The sequence below is a fragment of the Acanthochromis polyacanthus genome, chromosome 20 (assembly GCF_021347895.1).
Source record: "Acanthochromis polyacanthus isolate Apoly-LR-REF ecotype Palm Island chromosome 20, KAUST_Apoly_ChrSc, whole genome shotgun sequence".
NCBI lineage: Eukaryota > Metazoa > Chordata > Actinopteri > Pomacentridae > Acanthochromis > Acanthochromis polyacanthus.
Genome location: NC_067132.1, coordinates 25388292 through 25410129, shown reverse-complemented (window position 1 = coordinate 25410129; position 21838 = coordinate 25388292). Strand labels below are relative to the sequence as shown.

General features: G+C 39.4%; 1 protein-coding gene across 2 annotated transcripts in view; it reads left to right on the top strand.

The window, feature by feature from the left end:
* Positions 1-15987, top strand: part of gpr158a (G protein-coupled receptor 158a) — a 97977-nt gene extending 81990 nt beyond the window's left edge. The window contains exons 8-12 of one of the 2 annotated variants that reach the window (XM_022193899.2): positions 1092-1230; positions 6091-6196; positions 7188-7334; positions 7436-7519; positions 7938-15987. In XM_022193899.2, coding sequence (XP_022049591.2) covers positions 1092-1230; positions 6091-6196; positions 7188-7334; positions 7436-7519; positions 7938-9797 — 2336 coding nt within the window. In that variant the 3' untranslated portion in view covers positions 9798-15987. The remainder of the gene's footprint in view (positions 1-1091; positions 1231-6090; positions 6197-7187; positions 7335-7435; positions 7520-7937) is intronic. The other variant, XM_022193900.2, reaches the window with a different exon arrangement.
* The last annotated feature ends 5851 nt before the right edge of the window (positions 15988-21838 follow it).

Below are 21838 nucleotides of genomic sequence, written 5' to 3'. Positions count from 1 at the left end.
TGATGGAAAAAAATAATTGAATGGGAAAAAAAACGTTTCTTAAGAACATTCACAAAAAAGTCTACCAAAATCCAGCAAAATTCGCTGGGTTTTGGTAGATTTTTTTTCCTAATGTTCTTAAAGAAATATTAGAACTTTTACTGATATATATGTAATCACTTTAGATATTTTTAGGATTTTTTTGGAAGATTTTTATTCATTTTTTGAAAATATTTACAATTTTATATGTTTTTTTAATTTTTAAAAATTTTATTTCTTGCCAAATTAGTTTTTTTTAAATAATTTTTTTAAATTAAATTTTCTTGCTGAAGATTTTGCAAATTTCTATAAATTTGGGGAATTTTTTTGCTGAATTTTTGGATTTTTTCAGACATGGGAACAGTATTTTTTTTGTGCTGTAAATGAGGACAACAGCAGGGTTAAGACACCTAAGCTTGACAATCCTGCCAAAATATATCTTAAGATAAGTTTCCCCAGCTAATTTTAAGATCTCAATATTCTAAATATCATATCTTATTTCAAGAAATCTTACTAAGCTATTTTTCGCTTGTTTCATTGGCAGATTTTTTTTCACTTATTTCAATGTAAAAGTTCATTCAAATAATTTTTTTCTTGTTTTGAGAGGGGCATTTTTTCCAGTGTAAAAAATATTCTCACAGCACTGCCAAACAAATGGTTTCTCTTAACAAGAACCGAATTATAGAATCAGCCTAAGAGAGGTCAAGGTAGATCAGTGAGTCTGCACTTGTTCCCGATGTGTTTTCATGGCTGAAGCAGGCGACACCAGGTGTGTTTACTGCTGAGAAGCTGGATACCTAGGAAACATTCCGCACTGCTGCCACCGAGGATTCATCCATTTTCCGGAGAGTACAACCACAGCTGTCAAAGATGAGTTTGTTGAGCAGGGCATTTTCCCATATACCTGTGTTGTATAACCATTTGCGGCGGCTCCATGAGTGCGGTGAACTGTGAAGTGGCCGGTTGGTGGGTGCACGTGTTGTTGTTTTGCTCTGTAAAGCCCGTGTGTTGCATAAAAATGACATCTTCGCCCGTGTGTTCTTTGTGTTTCTGCTTCTTTCCCGCCCCCACAGCTGAGTTCCTCTTCCTGCTGTGGGCGGTGTACCTGTGCTACGCCGTGAGGACGGTGCCGTCGGCCTTCCACGAGCCTCGCTACATGGCCATCGCTGTTCACAACGAGCTCGTTCTGTCGGCTATATTCTACGTCATCAGGTAACACCTCCTGCTCACTGTAAGCCAGCTTCCTTAGCGGGTATAAATAACTTTAAATGTTTAGCCCTCTCTACCCCCAAGCAGATTCTGGGCATTTTCAGCTCCTGGTCCATTTTGACTCACCATGAGATAATTTTTCACTGCATTATAAAATCCTGCACCTCTATGGGCGCAGCAAGAAGTAGAAAGAACTCAAAAATGTCTTCTCTGCAGTATGTTAAAGATATAATATTTACAGCAATTTAAAAAAACATCAAATGACCACGTACAACATTTCTTCAGTGCCCTATAATGTTAACAATAGTGGAAAACAAATAACTGTGGCTCTACATATGATTTACATTTTTAATTTGGCTGCATTCTTGTCTAATCACTGCTCTGTGTAAACACTGCCTGCAGTTCAACCGAATAGTCCTGGAATTTTTGTCTTGTTACCGTTGGTTTTATCTTCTCGTTTCACATCCAGACAGTTTTATTTAATTTTTTTTAATGAGTCTGGTGCAAACACTTCACTTTTGGCATTTTTTTAATGAGACATGTGAAATAAGTGATAGTGATTTGATTAATTTTCCCAATGAAACTGCACATAACAGAATTTGTTCATTAACCATTAAAAAATGCTGAAAATCAAATACATTTTCCTATTTTTACAGTTACTGGCTATGATAAATGGTGTAGTTTTGGTCCCTTTTTGAAAATAAATTAGATTTCAAAATAATTGAGTTTTAGGAGTTCAGAGAAAACTGTAAGAAAAATAAATGTTTCTATCATCTAGCTTTAGTGCAGTGCTGTCTATATTTCTGCTAGACAGTTTACTTTGCTTGTTTTTGAGATTCCTTGCTAATCTTTGCTTTCTTTTTGTAAAGCACTGCATGTCTTCAAGGCTTTACAGCAAGGAAAGCACTCCAGTTTAATATGGTGACAACAGATGACAAGGCATCTCATATAGACATTTCTTTGCACTCGAGCAGTACCCAGGCAGCAGATTGTTCTCACAGAAACGCAGCTTCACATATGGCAGGAAAAAGTTTGCATGCAGTTCAAGTTTGGGGTAACAAAATGGCAAACTTACACAATGGAGGTTGCATCGGCAGTGTTAGCCTAGCTTAGCTAGACTGTATTCCCGTTATAAGGGATATTCTGGAATACGGTCTAGCCCTCCTCCATTGACACATTTTGACAGGTTTTCACGCTCCGAGCAGATCAGACTGAACCAATCAGAGCACCAGAGGCGGGAGTTAACGATGCGACCGCAACAGAGCGAGGTTTCTCTCGTGCGCTTTCCTCTGTTTTGCACGGGCTGAATTTGTCCTTAAAACCTCAACAAGAAGCAGCTCTTAAAGCTTTTCTTTTTTAAAAGGATGTATTTTTAATTCCGGCAGGCTGTACGATAGAATGTGTAATGCTGCCCTCCACTGTTGAAAGGGAGAGCTTAGATTTTCCTCAGGACCCCTGTACGGCGAAGGAAGCTGTTAAAACTACAAAACATCATGGCGGAAAGGCAATTGTTAGGTCGCTTAGTGATTGCGTCACACATGTGTTACGCTGATTGGCTCTCTCCAATTCAAGCTGTGATCGGTAGTCCCGCCTCTGGGCTAGATTTGGTTCAATGGAGCAGTTCCAGACTGACTTTATGTGTATTTGTAGTACACAATATAAAGGCTGTCTGGTCCCCAGGCAACGGCAGTGTGGCACTGTTTGTGTTATGTTTCCACTCTTATGCACTTTAAATTTGACAGAAACACTTAGCACTGCACTTTCTTGGGTTCTTGGCAACGCATTCACCAAATGTGAAGCAGATCAGATGAATGGTTGTCAAGAAAAGCCAAGAAAAGTCTCACAGAGACTCGCAAACAGACAGAGAGTGATTCTTCTATTGTTAGACGAAAAGGTCAGAAGCCCAAAAGTTTGCGGCTCGCTGCTCTTGTTACTTAACAGCATGCAGATAATTTTGGTTTCATTTGCCCGCACTTTGAGATTCTTTCTGAAGGTTAATGAACTTTTGTTTGTGGTGCTAACTTTAAAAGTTACAACAAAATGGCTCCAAGATAAATGTCTCCAAAGTTTAGTCCAATACTGACACACAGGATGTGTTGTTGGTGTTTTTTCCTTTATTCCAGAGCACAGTATTAAGTCAAATGTCCTTCACTGTTGTAGAGGCTCTCAGTCTTCATTGGGTGGAACGCTGATTACCCTCTTTGTTTTGTACAATGACTCAGCAAATGTTGAAAACACAGATTGCCTTTAAATTGCTAACGTAAAACACAAATATGCAGCTCCTCACCTCTCAACATTCATCCCCTTTCTGAAATATTACCAAAAGCTTGGATGCATTTTGTATTTTGGACTCCTACAGTAAAAACAGCAAGCAGCACGTATGGATTCTACAGCTATGTGGGTCAGAAATTACCATTTTGCTGTATGTGCGCTCTTGCTACAAAGTAAAGAAACATTTTCTTAAACATATTGTGAGATTGGCATAAGTTGGAAAGTTATATGAGAAGATTAGGGGATTTTTAAGGTCAGTGAGCTGACTGAACATTGGTCAACACGCTCTATAGTGTTCTAAATTCAACTTTTCAAGAGAAAAATGTCAGAAATGTCATAATATTTGGCAGTGATGAATTGGTTATGTGGAAAACCAGTCCTTACCAGCACCAAGTGATCACTATTGTCACCTAAACCTGTACTGTTTATGTCGTTGGTCTTTGTTTTGCAACTCAAAACTCTATTAATACGTTTTTTATTATCATTTTGACTTGAATGTTCACCAAAACACGAACAGCAATGCGTTTTTACACAGGATAATCCACAAACAATTCATAATCTTTCCGTGCGCCCCATAAATTAAATTCCATTGACCTCCATTGTAAATCGGAAATCTCAGAGACAGATGTTTCAAGACCTTTGCAGAAATGAGAACAAATCTGTATAGATAGATGTCTGACCTGAACCTTTAAGCTTTGACAGTCGCAGGGAACGCTATCTGAATGGTGCAACTCCATCCATTTGGAGTTTTAAGGGGGAAAAACAAACATAATTTCGAACAAATATGTCATATTCAACCTGCATATGTTGTCACATTCCCAAATGGTCCCACATTTTCCACCTGCATATCTACTATCATTTTATGTTGTTTTATGTCCTCCACTAGATTGTCTCATTTCCATCACATGTAAAGCATGAAGCTCAACCTCTCTGTTCATCTGGGAGTCGTTTTTTTTTTTTTATTGTAGTGAATATCGTCCCTCTCCCTCCAGGCCACATGTCAAATAGCTGCAGCATGCAGTTTATAAATGAGACATTTCAGCTGACATCGCCACAGCCATTCCTAGCTGGAGTCCCCCTAATTGAGAGCTCAGCTCCATCTCATTATTTCCTAATGAACCATGTCAGAATGATTTATGGTTTTTTTTCCAAGACAGCATAAATAGCTGAAATTATTGGCAGCTATATTTTAGTTATAAATTAACATCCATTACTGATAAATTTTGTATCATCTGTAGTTTCTTGGAAGGAACGTGACTTTTTAACAGTTTGAATGGATTTTTTTGAACATCTGGCTCCTTGTGATTGCTCTGCCAGCTCTGTAAATGGGCCTCTTAAGGCTTGTTGTGCGGCTTTTCTCTGCAGAAAACGGCCAGACGAGACCCCTAATAAATTGGACAGTTGCCTGGTGTGGCGGGTTGATTCTTGACTGGCTGCCACCTGGGGCCACAGTGTACTTTGGGGCTTGTTAGAGGCATCCAGCATCTATTTGTGCTACTTCCAGAAGCCCCTATTTGATCCCACAGTGACCAGTTGAAGCTCAGACTTCCGCGTCGGCCAGAGATAGTCATCAGGCGTCAGTCGGGTCCAGGTGTGAATGGGATGCTGAGAGAAAAAGAAGGGAATGAAATAGCTGGGAGTCTTGTGGTCGTGAATGATGCGGAGTGTTTCAGTGTGACGCTGCAGGCTGAGAGGAGACAGCATGCCAGGGTTATTAAATCCTCATCTGCACAGAAACCCCTCACAAAACATGAAGGAGGGAAGACTTCAAAGCTTTGGGACATTTCATATGCTGGACCTTTGCCTTCATTCGTGCCTCTGAGCTATTACCACAGTAACTGTTCGTTAATTAGCCATTTGCCAACTTCAACAACGTAATGAGCCTGCTAGATGACATTTGCTTGCATGGAGGCTCTCCGGTGGTTGAATTAGCATCTGACAGGACATGCCTTCATATCCTTAGCGCGCACGGGGTCTCACTGTGCTGAAAGCCTGTTAGTTCATTTTAAATAAAAGGCTGGTGCTACTCCTCGCACCACTATTGTTTCTGACAGTAATTATCACATTTTCCGCCGACTGCTGCGCCACAGCCAGCCGAGCGTATTGCTGTCTGATGTATAAATAGACCGAATCTTGCGACCAGATCAAGGTCACTCGCCTTTCATTGTGAATCCAGTCAAAAGAATGAGGAAAATATTGCGTCCTTGCTGGCAAAAGGATCACCCAAGTGGAACATTATATGAAGCAGTGGAATTGGTGACTAGACAGACAGTGTATAAATCTACTTTGGCTGCCTTTCTCTGTCTCTCCAGGCTCCATCAGTATCTAAATGTTTCTTTGCAGACAGAACAGTGTGCATCACAGCATAGTTTAGTCCTACCTCACTGCAGTTACTGAATGTGCATTTTGAATTTTATCATTATTTCTCATAAAGATGTGCACGATGTGTTGAAATACTACAGTATTTCTCAGTATACATATTGAGGTTGAGCAGCTTCACCAGCTTAACATCTGCTTGCGTCTTCGCTCTCTGTGGATTCAGTTTCCTCTTTTCTCTATCTGCTGTTTGTTTCTTTACTTTCATCCTCTCAGGTTCACTCTCGCCCCTGAGCTTCATCCAGACTGGATGCTGCTGCTGTTCTTCACCCACACTCACCTGACTGTAACAGTTACGTTGGGTCTACTACTTATTCCCAAGGTAAACAGCACAATTTTTGTACTAAATGTTGATTTATGCATAAGGAAATGTTGATTAGCTTCTTTTCCTTTTGCTAATGGGGTCTGTCCTGTAACTAAACAATGCAAAGCAATGCTGCCCTACACTAATAAAAGAGAATTGTTGGATCATCTTCAAGTAATTACTTCAATTGGTAACATGCAGTTAAATTAAATTTATGCAGATGACATTTACAAATAAAATTAATGCCACCAGTTTATGGTACATTTACCTAAATCATTTGATTTCTGTCAAATTAATAACATTTTAAATAAAAGTCCACTTGAAGTTTCCCATTTTGACATCTTATGTATTTGTGCTGCCTAAATTATCAGACTTTTCCTTCTTTTTGTTTAAAAGGTCAGAAGCACAGTGCTCAATGAGTAGCAAATCAAAATTTCGCACTTTTACAGAAATTAAAAGGCTAGTTTAAAAGGAACAAAGTGCAACTTAAGTTGTTTGTAATCTGCAAAAAAAAAAAATTTGCCATCACAAAAACATAGAAATAAAAGGAAATATGCGCAAAACAATGCTTTAAGTACAGCTCAAATATATTTCTAGAATTTTATGTTAATTTTCATGCAAATCTTTAATACAATTTTTGGCATCACATTTCAAATATGCTTCCATAATGCACCAAATGAACTGACAAATTCACAATTTCCTTCCTTTTGATTAGTCCTAGTACTTAAGAAAAGCGTATGCACTTAAAAAAACAAACATTCAAGCCAGTGTGTGTATTGTGACTTGTTTTTAAATATTTTTAGTAGGAACCAAATTGGGTCAAACAGCAATGACAGATTTGGGGAAGTCAGAAAGTATGAAGGAAAGAAACTGACACATTGAGATAAGCTGTAAAATGCCATTGTGAGATATGTTGTGTCATCAGATTTAAATAAGCTAATTTTTTCATGCTGATGAATTGAATTATCTGAAAGATCCACTTTTGACCAGTTTTATGCCCCTCCACCAGTTCCTGTTTGCTGGTACCCATATGAGAGACGACATTGCCTCCGAGGCGTACGAGGACGAGCTGGACATGGGTCGTTCTGGGTCGTACCTCAACAGCAGCATAACATCGGCATGGAGCGAGCACAGCCTGGACCCCGAGGACATTCGGGTGGGCCGTCTTTCCACGTACTCATTCCTGTTCCATTGCATAACCTGGTGATACGTTTGAATCCTCCAAAAATACTGAGCCATGGCAGTTTTTTATTGCAGACACCAGACGAAATGGGCCATCTCAGTTCTATTAATGGCTGTGGCGTAAGATCTTGCGACAGTCTTTGGGAAAAACGTACCAACGTGAGCCGCGATTTCTGTTTGTCTGTTAGAGCTGAAGAAGTCTCTCTACCAAAAGATTTGGGTACCTCAAGCCTATCATGTAGAGGAAGTGGTATTATGGTGGTGCATTCATTGTCTCGGATGGAGATGCAGATGGAAATCCAACTAATTCAGGACCTGAGCTTAGAGGCTGTTTCAGACCTAACAATGTCCAAGACTGTCCTGTCTTTGCTTTTTTTTTTCCAGCACGCATGTGAAATACCGTAGTGCATCTCTTAACAACTGTTTGTAGTCACGTGCCATGAAGTTGTACTGCATGTTATCTGTGCAGTAGAATGTCTGTTTTTTTGTAGTAGTGTTTTGAGCACAAATCCTTTTCTTTTCAAGCTGCTGTTATTAACAAGAGACTCATCACTTCTGTGTTTCCATTCCTATGTAGGAAGAGCTGAAGAAACTGTACTCCCAGTTGGAGATTTACAAGAGGAAGAAGATGCTGGCAAACAACCCTCATCTGCAGAAAAAGCGTAGCTCTAAGAAGGGACTGGGTCGTTCCCTGATGAGACGCATCACTGAGATTCCCGAATCCGTGCATCGCCAGTGCAGCCGGGAAGACAAGGAGGCAGGGGAGCATGGCAGCAACCGCAACAGCATCTGCATGTTGAAGAAGAACCCTCTAGATCAGACTCATGTCAGCAAACCGGCAAAGGAGGAGACACTGAAGAACAAGGTTTTCTCTCTGAAGAAGTCCCACAGTAGCTATGACCATGTCCGAGACCAAAGTGAAGACTCCAACAGCTCAATGACAGACAAGATGGAGGTGACTCCAGCTGAAGGGTCTCTTCTGGATACACTAATGGGCAAGAAGCTGGTCAAGAAGAAGTCCAGTGAGAATATAAATGTCGCCAGTGAATCGACAGAATCAGTTCCTTTGGTCTGCAAGTCAGCCAGCGCCCATAACCTCACTGCAGACAAGAAACCAATCCATCCCAGAGCCTCCATGCTGCAGAAGTCCCTCAGTGTCATCGCCAGTGCCAAAGAGAAGACTTTGGGCTTGACTGGAAAGACCCAGGGCACGGAGGACAGCAGTAAAAAGAGTCAGCCAAAGAGCAAAGATGCAAAGGCAAACGTGGAGCCAGAGAACGAGACTCCACCCAAGATGATTATCAGTCAGTCGGTTGAGTACAAACAAAGCACCACAAAAGGCAGAATCATGAAGCAGCCAGTGAGCGGCAGCCAGCCCACAATCTGCTCCGATCCTATCAAGGGAAAGGACCTGTATGACCTCTCAGAAGTGTGCCCCTGGGAAGTGGAAGATCTCCCAACTCCGTCTGAAAACAAGGTGCAAAAGCATGTGTCGATAGCACCAAAGGAAACCACAACAGTTCACGGAGGGAGCACCAAAGGAGGCAAATCTCAGCAGCAGAAGCAGAAGGCTTCAGATCAGTCTCCATCAGGCGGCAGGCACTCCAAAGAGATTCAGAGGACGACAGCTGTCCGAGCAGAGGTATGTCCATGGGAGGAGGGAGGTGACAGTCAAGCGGAAGTGTCAAAGCAACCATTATCCAATCAGACGAAGGCCCAACAGCCTCATCCTGCAGTAGAAAGCTCCAAAACACATCAAGCAGATGTTTGTCCATGGGACTTTGAAGAGCCACAAAAGCCAACAGAGTTAGCTCGCTCAGCCGACATGACAAAGCAGAAAAAGGGCACCTCTCCAGTGGAAGCGAGAGGGAGAAGCGCCCTTTCAGATCCACCCAAAGTGGGAGCATCGCTTCAGCCACTAACATCAAAAGCTGACGTCTGTCCCTGGGACTTCGACAGCACTGCAGTATCCCCAACTTCCGAGAGGACGCCGAGTCCCTCGCAAGCATCCAAAACCAAGGAATCCCCTTCAAAAAAGAAAGGCACCCCTGCCACAAGAACAGTTGAGAAGGAGAAATCAAAAGACACTGACGATGACAAAAGTAGAACAAAAGCTAAGGACAAGAGCAAATCTTCGGAGAAACACGTGAGCCAACAAAAAATGGCCGAGGTTTGCCCGTGGGATGTGGAGAGTCATCAGGAGGTGCCGCTGGTAGAAAAAAGGAAAAGCGCTAACGTTGGAGCAGCCAAGGCAAAGCCGGCTGAAGTGTGTCCGTGGGATTATGAGGATACGTCAGATAAAAAAGGTACAGACAAAAGTGCTTCTGTAGTGAAACAGAGCAACCCAAATTCTAAAGGTGGGGCTGCGAGTGTTTCAAAAAAGGCAGATGTTTGTCCCTGGGACTTTGAGGATAGCACATCGAGCAAGAAGGCATGACAGCCAACCTTAATGGACCACTGAGATTATAGTTATTGATGTATACTTTTTTTCACTTTGAAATCGTTAAATATTACCTTTTACTATTAGTACGGTGACTTGGAAGCAAAGTTGATCAAGTTCCACAAGTTGCCTTCCTTTCCGAGGTTTTGTTCCTGTTTTACCTATTTTGGAAATAAGTAAAATGTACAAAAAACCTAAACAAAGTCATGATGAGCATTCCAGATTATTACAGGAAAATCCTGATGATGAATCGTTGTCTACTTATGCAACTTTTAATTCAGCTGAACATCTGCGTTCATCATGTCAACAGTTCTTACTTTTTGCTTTGCTTCATCAGTTCTTGGACCGGGATACGACACGAGAGTCGAGATGTAGAGAAAAGAATGTGTGTGAAGACGAAGGATGAAATTAAGGTCGAAGTACAAAACAGCAAAAGTGAAAGCCAAAGAATAAGAGAGCATTTGCAAAGAAGGATGTTAGTCTTGAGGCTGTAAAGTTAAATTATTAGTTTTGTGTCTTTGGCACCGAGGGACTAAAATCAGTCTATAGCACTTTAGCCAACTCCATAAATTTACAAGCGAGGACAAAAAAAATGTACAAGAAGAACTTTGTCCCTTGACTTTGTCCTTCCTGTACATTCTGTCCTCTTCTTTTCAACCTCACGGCTTGATATCACACCGGATATCACGCACTGACCAAACTCAGATATGTTCTTTATTTAGATCTATTTAATTATAGTTCTCTGCAGATTCAAATGCTTCCAAGTCTGCAGAGATGTACTGTATGTGCCTAACTAACTAGCATTGTCTTGTATCAGTCTGAAGGGAAACAAGTGGCTTCTTCTTCAGCATTTTGTGACGGTGAAATTATATAAACAGCATGCACAGCCAGGTATCAAGAGTACCCTCCCGGTTTGTCAACTAAAGCAGCTAATGTGTTGACAGATATATAATGTTGTTTTTAGTTTTTGAATACTGGAGACACTCATGTTTCCTGCTTTCAGGTGTCCAAAAGCTTAAGGGATGGTGAAGATTATATGAGAGCAGCGTTGACGTGAATGTGTGTGTCAAAATGGCTCGTGTTTTTCACATATGTAAAGAAAAAGTAGGGATGGAAAATTACAGAGGGAAATAATTTGCACCAGCTTTGTTTATGAATCCAGCATGTGTGTGTGTGCGTGTGTGTCTGTGGACACAATATCATCAGATTAATCGGAAAAATGTGATGCAGTAACCTGAAAATTTACACATGATGAAGTCCTGCCTTCCTGTTTACAGTCCTACTGCCTCAAGAAATGCAAAAAAAACTGTCCAGCAGGTTAGCAACTCTATGTAACAACAAACCACTGAAAGAATTTTGGTTAATTAAAACCTGGGTTTTATTTTAGAGTTTTGGATGTCAGGATTTGTCACACAGGTTTGAACCTCCAGGTTAGATCAAGTTTTGTAGGAAGCGAATAGTGGAATCATTAGCCAATCTGTCTCTTCTAAACATCCATCACAGTTCTAAAGCTTCTTCCCGTATCTGTGCAATTATCTATTATCAAAGCTGATCTTGATCTTTAGTCTGAGCTGTAATTTAGTTTCATTTAATTTTTTCGGGCGGAGACAGAGTTTGTTGGGAAGGGAGTTTATGTTTGTCCATTTTCTGCTATGGAAACGTTGATAGAGGCAATGTTTTTCCAAGAAATTAGCTACTTTAAGGGTTGTCGTGTCTTGACCTTGACGTAGTACAACTTGGGCAACTTTGCCAGCCACTTTCTAACCATCATTCTGGCATTTTTCATCGATCTGGTTATTTTGCTGGTGCTTGGAAGATATCTTTGTTGATCTTAATTTATATTTCTGCAATGAATCTGTGGCATCATCTGATATGTACCCCACAAAATATGTAACCACATGTTGCAGAGAGGCAGACCCTATAAATTGTGATTGGTCTGCTTGGTAGTAATATGGTGTGTTTACAAGGCATATTGATTTGCAACTGCTAAATGAAACAATATGTAATACGTAGTAGGCTGTAAATGAATGCAGTGTTCCACTAAACTCAGCCAATTCCAACATCAAGTAACTTTTCTTTAGCATTTCTCGGCTCCACCTCCTACATGGTCTGCTCCATTGTTTTGTTCATAGTAGCATAGAAACCCAACCTTTGACTAGCTTTTATGTGGTGTAACTGCTCAGACACACCAGAACATAAGGAAAATGCTGCCAGGCCACAACTTGTTTAGGCTATAACACGGGCATTGTGTATTGTTAACATAGGGGATAAAGCAAGATTAAGATGCTTCCATACTTAGTATGCTATACTATACTCAAGTATGTCTGAAACATACTTAGGTGTGGTACACATCTGGTATGAAAGCTTTGCCTTCAGAAACCTGCGCATGCATGCAGATCTCCCATACTTTTATCTGATTTCCTGCATAAATATGGGGTTTGAAAACAGGAAAAATGTATTCCTAAGCAGCATCAACCCTCCTGTTGTCTTCATTTACAGGCACCAAAATATTGTTTGCTTGTCTGAAAAGAACCCAAAAATTCAGCAAAAAAATTTCGTCAATTTTTTTAAAAAATTGCAAAACCTTCCGGAAGAAAATTCCAACAATTCCTTATAAGTTTTTTTTTTTTTAAAAAGTCCCCCAAATGTGGCCATGAAATTCTTGTGAATATTTTAAAAAAATAAATAAAAATCTTCCCAAAAAGTCCTGAATATATCTAAAATGATTACATGTATGTCAGTAAAACTTCTAATATTTTCTTTATAAACATTCACCAAAAAATTCAACCAAAATCCAGCGACATTCGCTGCATTTTGGTTGAATTTTTTTGTGAATGTTCTGGAAGAAACATTTTTAGCATTTCTTTTTTTCCCACCCACAAATGTTCAGAGATTTCACAAAAATGTTCAAAATGGGGACATCAGAAATTTCACTGTGAAAATATATATTTTTTCCCCATTTTCAAACTTTAAAGCAGGTGAGGACAACACGAGGGTTAATGTGAAGCATTGCTGCGTTGTACAGTTAGCGGCTAGCTCCTCATGTCCAATCTGAATGCTCCTTTAATTTCATCTAAGAAGTCCTGTTTGGATATTTCTCCATCTGAGAGTAACCTAAAGTGATCTGAACAATTGCTTTGTTTACTTCCTTATTTCTAGGTTATAGCACTTACATTGGTGAGCACGGTGTTATCATAACTGATAGAAATAGTTGCCATAATGGCCAAAATAAAACCCAGGCTTGTAATTGACCAGATTTGTCATTTAACATATTGAAATAATATAATTTCACATTACAAAACCTATAGTGTTTTGAATTATTAAAGGTTAAACACTGTGTTGCTGCCATCAGTTTTTCTTTGTGTGTCTGCATTTAAAGTTGAATTAAAAGCCCAGTTGATTAATCAAATAATTTCAGAATCAGGCTGAGCATTGTGGTTACAAATTCATAATCTGACTAAATTCATTGAGGATATTCCAGTTGTTCTGTGTTTCTGTCTAAATATTCAACATGCATTCTCCATCCTGGCGTTTAAAAGAAAAAGGAAAAAAATCTCCCACTTATATTTAAAACTGTAGCTGTTGAAATCCTGACAATATTTGAGGTCGTGTGAGGAAAACTATGTATCGGTATAGCATCTGCAGTGCTTTATGGTATCTTGTGAGAATTCCTGAATGTCGTCACTGATTGTAACTATCTGTATTCGCTGTCGACGTCCTCATGACAGAAATATCTGAGCTCCGTGGGGGTCTTTACTGATTGTGATTAAAAACCAGTGCTTGTCAGTGAGATCTTGATTAAAGACAGCTTGCTAAATTTCTTTTTGGCGCAGCTCCACTGAAAACAATCCAGCTGCAAATATTTGTGTCTGATTTCATCTGAATCTCTGCAAACATCTCATATTTGCCGTCGCCTCCTGAGAAATTACCTCCGTCCTCTGAAATCTTTCAGATGCGGAGTGTTTACCTGTACGGCGTGAGATTAGTCGTCACCTCTGCTTTATGAGCTCCTCCAGGAATGGTGTCTGAGAACAACTGTCACCATGCACAGATTGATTGTAATGCTTTGATGGATCTGTATGATATTTATGAACCAGATGTTAGGCGTCATCCATCATCTGCATTGTGGTAGCGAACACAGCATCCTATTAAACGGAGGAATCCTGATCCCTCCTAACGACAGCAGTGACATTTCAAACCCCCTTTTCTTTCTTTCTTTTTTTTTTTTTTAACCCCGACTTTAAAGTCACTGCTGTATCTGATTTTACTGCCCTGGGTGATACATAACAGGCTGCCTCTTTATTGTCCCTGTAGGAAAGATGTTTTAAACGACGAGCTGTGTCTACCTTCATGCTAATTATTTTGCAGTGCATGATTTTGATAAAAATTCAATCCATTTGTTTGAATAAGAACCAAAATGAGCAATATTTTGTGGCATTTTTGAGCAACGAAGTCATTTTTGTGGTGTCAAAACACATTTTTATTCCTTTATAATGATTTTAACCCTCGTGTCGTCCTGCCCGTCAAAATTGACCCGTTTTAAAGTTTGAAAATGTGGGGGGAAAAAATATTTTCACAGGGAAACTTCTGATGTCCACATTTTCAACATTTTTGGAAAATCTTTGAATATTTTTTGGTGGAAAAAATAAGTGTTAAAAACGTTTCTTAAGAACATTCTCAAAAAAAAAAAGCAACCGAAATCCAGCGAATTTCACTTTGATTTTTATGTGAATGTTCTTCACCCTCCTGTTGTCCTCATTTACAGGCACCAAAAAATATTGTTTCCTTGTCTAAAAGAAATCCAAAAATTCAGCAAAAAAGTTCCACAAATTTCAGAAAATTTACCAAACATTCAGGTAAAAAATTGCAATAATTCCTTAAAAGTTTCATTTTAAGAAATCCTCCAAATTTTAGTCATTTAAAAAAAAAAGAGTACAAATCTTGAAAAAAAATCCTAAAAATATCTAAAATGATTACATATATATCAGTAAAACTTCTAATATTTTCTGTAAGAACATTCACATAAAAATCAACCAAAATCCAGCAAAAATCACTGGATTTTGGTTGATTTTTTTGTGAATGTTCTTAGGAAACATTTTTAACTTTACTTTTTTTTTCCCCAAAAACTGTTCAAACATTTCCCAAAAATGTTGAAAATGTGGACATCAGAAGTTTCACTGTGAAAATATATATTTTTTCCCACATTTTCAAACTTTAAGATGGGTCAATTTTTGACCCACAGGACGACACGAGGGTTTAAGAAAAGGTTTTGCAAGATTTTTTTTGCTGAATTTTTGAATTTTTTTCAGACAAGGAAACAAATATTCTTTGGTGGCCGTAAATGAGGATAACAGAAGGGTTAAACTAAAATTTTCAAGTAAATTTAAGCAGAAAAATGCAATCAGTGCATTACCAAATCGTTAAACTAAGGAGTGTGTTACACGCTTGCATAACAGTGGACCTACTTTTGATTTGCATAAATTCAGACTGTGTACTTGCTGTAGGACTCCTCAGTTCAGTCAGTCCATAGCTGTCCGTGTATTAAATCGTGTAACACATAACCAGTGTCTGTTACCGTCCGTTTCTCTGGAGATTATCATTGTAATTTAACCTTCATCATCAATGAACCGCTGGAACTTCCAAACTCAGCCGTTTACTTGGGTGTGCAAAATCCGAGACCATTGTTCTTGTACCACCTTGCCATAGACGATACCGTGTCCTGTAGCTTTTTTGTCCTCCAATTCGGGTCTTTACCATGGTGCGTTCTGTTGGCTAGCAGCTTTCATTTTAAACCTGACGTCTATTCTCTCTCTTGTGACCAAACCGAGTCACACGATGGCAAATACAAACTACTACTATTGCTACTACTACTATTCAATGCTGTAACGTCGTAAATCTTGCTCTTGTGGCTTCTGCATGAATTCAAGAAATTAGTAGGACCGATGTTTCACTGCCCTTGATAGAACAAAAAAGAAAAAAAATTGATCTTTTATGGACTGTTACAAGTTGTATAGTGAGTGATACTGTCCCTTACCCACTGTATTATGTGCTTGTTATAACTATTGCTCTATGACAAGCTTATAGCATCAATATATGGGAATATTTGGTAGATTTATATTGTGTTATATTGTGATAGCATGTACATAAAAGATACCTCCTCTGCAATAAATATTTATATGAAAATGAACTGTGTCTTCACTGGTTTTCAATGCCGCAGTTAAAAATACATCCCGCTGAAAAGGTTCAGAAACGGATCCCGCAGCACTTTCCTGCTCTGCTTCCACTACAATGGCTCTAATCCCACGGGAAGCCGACACGAGACACTCCCATGATGCATTTGTGCTTAGTAATCGTCCCTGTCTCAGGTTTTGTTTGCTTGTTGTTCATGTCGACATGCAGTTGGAGGAGCTGTGGCCTTTTAACAGCCTCGTGCATCATAACCACTTTAGAATATGTGCGTCTTGGCGACTGTCCTGAAATGCTTTTATGGCTTGTTGTGGTCTTTTGGAATAAGATCAATGGACTCTCCGCAGGAAGCAGGAGATAGAAGATGGTATCAAATGCTGACTCCGAGACCCCTGCAGAAAAACTCAGCGCTGTTATTTTCCGATTCCAAAATAATTATTGGCTGAGGTGAAATTATTTATCCCCTGAGCCAAAGGGAGAATCATTACCTGCTCTATTAATACTATTCCAGCCCCATAAATTTCACATGGAAATCATTACGTGGAAAGTAAAATATCTACAGTGTCACAATCACTTATATCTCCCTGAATATACAGGCAGATATGAAGCCAAATAAGATTGCAAAAGCAAACATGTTAGCATTGATTCCTGTTTGCGGAGCACTTTCAGGGCCTTTCTAATAAATAGAAGATCAATACAGGCTGCTGCAGGGAACTAAAATAGAAAAACATTAGTGTAGAAAACAGTTTGCTATGATAAATAACCTGTGACGGGGTGATGCAGCAACTAATGATGCTCCGCTTTATATTCATTCAGTTTGCGTCATCCAGCTGCTGGCAGTCGAACACGGAGCAGCATCGAGCCACTACACAAGTCTGTGAATGCTAATGTTGCTGCTGTCTGTGATGATAGACTGTACACAAAAGATGGACATAAGCTCTGGGTCTGTAAAAGTCCAGCCAATACAGAAGTGCATCTTTTCTGGCAGCCAACAGGGGGCGACTCCACTGGCTGCAAGAAGTAGTCCAACAGTCTAGAAATTTATGAGGAAAATTATTTCTTCCTCCTTGATCTCTGACCTCAGTAAGCATTTTTGCTAATTGATTTATGGTCTCAATCACTTGCTTTAAGATACAGCATGATGTTTATTTCGTAAATTATGTTTACATTTAGGGTAAAACAAACAATAAAGAAGGTTATGTTTGTAATGTGATTGACTTGGGTTGTCCTGTCAGATCTACTATTCACTTGTTATGTCCAGTTTCCAAAGACCCCATTGGTAGCCACAAAATTTCAGACTAGAGACTTCAGTCCTTCATCCTTAGATGCGTAAGTGGGTCAAAAATGACCCGGTGACGTCATTTTCTTGCAATATCTTGGCAATGAAAAGTTTAATCATTTCATTTTCCAGCTATTTCTCAAAAAATATGTTTCTGATATCATTCTATTTATATTTTTAACTTACTCTTTAGACTTTTAAAGACATTGTAATGTTTGTATTACTACCCCAAACTATTTATCACTGATAATAGCATACAATGGCAATGTTCAAAACCTGCTATAAAGTGAAAAAAAAACATATTTCAAAGATGAAATAATTCGTGTGTGGACAAAAATATAATACAACATTATTATTTGTAACCAAAATGACCAAAGTAGCATAAAAGCACATTGATTCTTATACGGGTCATCTTTGACCTACTTATGGAAGAGTATAGGGTCCAATCAGTCGTGCATCTAAGGCTTAATTACAACTAACTGAAGTGCTTCAGTGAAGCTACAAGGACTTTAAATCTTTTTCTACCCCAACACATCAATCTAAAGCATCTCTCTTCAGCTCTTCTCTTCTTGCTAATGCCATGAGATAATCTGCAGTAACTTCTTAAAGTTTGATTCATGCAGATGAATGAATGACAAAGCTGTTTTAGAGAGACTCATCCAGCTTTTTCTATCTCCCATGGTGCACGTGAGAATCACAGCTGGACTCCGGCGTGGCTCTTTGTTGTCCTCCCTGGACAGAGGGACACTCGGTCCACAGTGGCAGGAACTTATTTTTAAGCCTCAGACGGTGATGGGTGCATGAATCACATCCTTTTGTGGCAGGGCCATGTGGGCAGAGATGGACGGCGGCTGTGAGGAGGAGGGACGGGAGATGAGAGGAGGCTGATCGCTTGGCACAAGGCAGAAAGCTCCGCCGCTGACTCATCTGTCTTTCAGATGCGGGGGAGGCGAGGGAGGGAGAGAAGGGGGAAGCATGTTGAGAATGCCTCGTGTGTCGCCGCGGACTCGTGACTCAAAGCAAGAGGGGGCTGCATGTGTGGGGCGACGCGAGTGGGAGATGTGGATGGACACGCAAACATGTGGAAACACACAAATCACTGTAAAAAAATACAGTACGATTCCAGCAGCAGGGCGCCAAAAACTGCTCCAAGTAGCAGAAAAAAAGGTAATTTTTCATAATTAAATAACAGCTTCTGGCCTTAATTTTATCCAATGTGCATATTTGGGCTTTTCAGTGTTTAACCCTCCTGTTGTCCTCATTTACAGGCACCAAAAAATATTGTTTCTTTATCTGAAAAAAAATCCAAAAAATTCCCCAAATTTCAGAAAATTTGCAAAACCTTTGGGAAGAAAATTCCGAAAGTTCCTTAAAAGTTTACCTTAAAAGTTTTATTTTAAATAAATCGCTCAAACTTGCCAAGAAAATTCTTGTAAATATTTACAAAAAAATTAATAAAAATCTTCCAAAAAATCCTAAAAATATCTAAAGTGATTACATATATATCAGTAAAACTAAAAATATTTTCTTTAAGAACATTCACAAAAAAAATCAACCAAAATCCAATGAAATTCACTAGATTTTGGTTGATTTTTATGTGAAAATGTGGACATCAGAAGTTTCACTGGGAAAATATTATTTTTTTCCACATTTTCAAACTTTAAAACGGGTCGATTTTGACCCTCAGGACAACACGAGGGTTAAAAATCAGCTGTTGTTCCAGCTAGAATAGTCATTTACCACATTAACGATGTTTAGATTGTATTTCAGATTCATTTAATGTTATCTTCAATGAAAAAAAAACTGCTTTTCTTTCAAAAATACGGGCATGTCTAAGTAACTCCAAACTTTTAGTGTACATTTATAATCGGGTTTATTTTTTGCAGCACCACTGACAGTGTTGAACCCTTAAGGAGGATGTGGAACAGACATCAATTACCGGTAAACACAGGACCAAAGCAGGTCACAGCACTGACCAGGACAAATTCATCGATGTGGACGTCCAGATAAAGAACAAGGAGGAAGTTCAGTCTGGTTAATCTGGTCAAAGAGGACACCGGAGAAGATCAGCTTCATCACTTTTGCTCAACTCGTGTCTGTCTAAACTGCAAGGATGACTTTCCTCCCAGTCGTTGTGTGAGATGTTCTGGTGACCTCTGCTAGTATTCACCCACCAGCTGCTGTCCTCTGAAGCCACGCTCCGGTCTGGACTCCTACACAGCAGTTCCAGCCTCAATGGCGGCTTCATCGCTGGAGGAGGCCTCGTTCAAGAAAGCACCTGTGACTCAGAGCGTTCCCGTTACTCTCCTCCACCACCAGCACCACTGATATCGCCACCTCCACAGCTGCAGGTAGCACCAGCTGGCGCGTCACCCACAGTTTCTCACAATTCAGCGTTCAGGTGCGCACTCACAGCTCGATTACTTGCGCACTCATGCATGCGTAAGATAATGAATAGATAGTCCAATGAGTAATATCGTGCCCTCGTCAAGGAAGTGTCCTGATTTGACTCCTGGAAACACAGCTCATCGAAACCTTGGAAGTGGCGTCAGTCCACTGCTCTATTATGCAGCTCTTAGTACCTGCTGATGCATTTATGGGGGATTGACGTCATCCGGGAAGACGCCTTAAACCGGAACGGACACGTTTCAGTCATTTCTGAGAAGCTTCAGATGAGGTTTATTTATTTAATCATCCATTTATATCCGACAGGGAAAATTTTCTCCTTTTACCTAATGGATTGTGACTGCACAATTTGGCATTACAGCTCTCCTCTGCTGGGCGATTATTTTACATCCAGTCCAATGGAGTTAATTTTAGCACGATAGCTTCGAATTACAAATTTACCTCAGAGGAACCTTTATGTCTATGCTTAGACCTTTGATTCAAGAGAAGAAATCTGATGCACCAGACACTCTTTCCTTTTTTCATTTAATTATTCAGTTAAATTATTTTCAAGTGTTATTTCACACCATGGAAAGGTTGCAAAACTTGCTTTGTTGATGGTAAAATGTAATCACAGTGAGGCTAAAAAATACTGCCCATGTATAGGTTAGCAACTGATAAACAAAATCTCCTTTAAATGGTTAAAATTTCCAAAAAATAAAAATTAAATAGCAGCACTAGTTTGGTTCAGGTTAACAAAAGGGAAACCCTAACCCTGCACATTGTCCAGGTGTGTCTGATACAAGCTGAAAGTTTAAAAATTAATGAGAAACTCATTACAGATGTTCAGGAATTATGCTTCTGATTGTTAGGTAATGTTTAAATTGTAAATTAAGCACAGATGACAGCAATTATTCTGATTATAGCTTCACAAATTAGATTTTCCTGGCATGTCGTCATTGTGAATTGAACATCTACTGATTTTTTAATACAAACAGTTCAAAATAAACAACAAAAAATGGAGTAACATATAAATAAAGCCTATGTGAACTAACCTAAACTACATTATTAACAAGCTCTTAACAAACTTCTCCAGCTGTATTTTGAAATGCAGCAGCATATTTCGCTAAATAAAATCTTAAAACACTGCAACAGTCGCTCCCTGCGTTGTATCTGTTAGCTGTTTTCACTCAGTCCAACTAACAAAACACTTCCAAACTTTTAGTCTTTAGAGAAAACAGGCTGAATGTTGGGAGATTAAGTCAATCGTTGAGGTCAGTAATGGAAACTGAGTGTGAACAAGCATCACAAAACACAAACACCTGAAACCGGCCGCTGGAGGCCTGAAAAGGAGGAAGGAGGTTAGAGGATGAAGCCACTGAGCAGTTCGAGTGACTCCAGTGTAGAACATTTCCGGATGTCTTCTCCTAATCCGCTTTCTTTTTCCTGAGCCAGGAAGCCAAAGTAACCACACAACCAGCAACAAGAAAGAAGAGGAGGCCGAGGATGAGGAGGAGGATAAGGAGGAGGAGGAGGGATGTGATAGACTGTGGGTTTCGACACTTTGTGTAACAATTCTTTATTGAGTGGATCCAGCAGACAGGAGGAGTAGGATAAAAACAGTCTTTATTTAGTCTGTAGGCATAATAGGCAAGAAGTAGGCAGTCGGTGGAGGCAAACTGGTCCAAAGAACTTCCCTGGAACAAAATCTTACAAGAGAAGATAGAACACGAGGCTGGACTGTGACTTCAAAGAGGTACAACAGGAAATCTACTATACTGAGGGGTTAACTGGGGGAATAGAGCACAAAATATGAGCAATAATATAATCCACACTGACTGATTAGTTATCAATAACCAAAGCAGCATATGAGATACCTCATGACATAAAACAACATCATTTTCTTTTTAATACAAAAGATTCACCACAGGTAGGAGAAATGGCTGAAGTGGCCAAACTGTAAAATAAAACTTAATTATTGTAAGATCAGGGACCGTTTTATGAAATATGAAACATTCAAACTGTGCCTTATTTGAAGCTGATTCAACATTTAATAACTAAAATGGATATATATTACAGATATTCATAATTTAGCTCATCATAGTCATCAAGACTGAATATCTGCAGCACAATTCAAGGAAAAATCATTTAGAGTCTTATTATAGTCATTTGTGTTTTATTCTTGCCA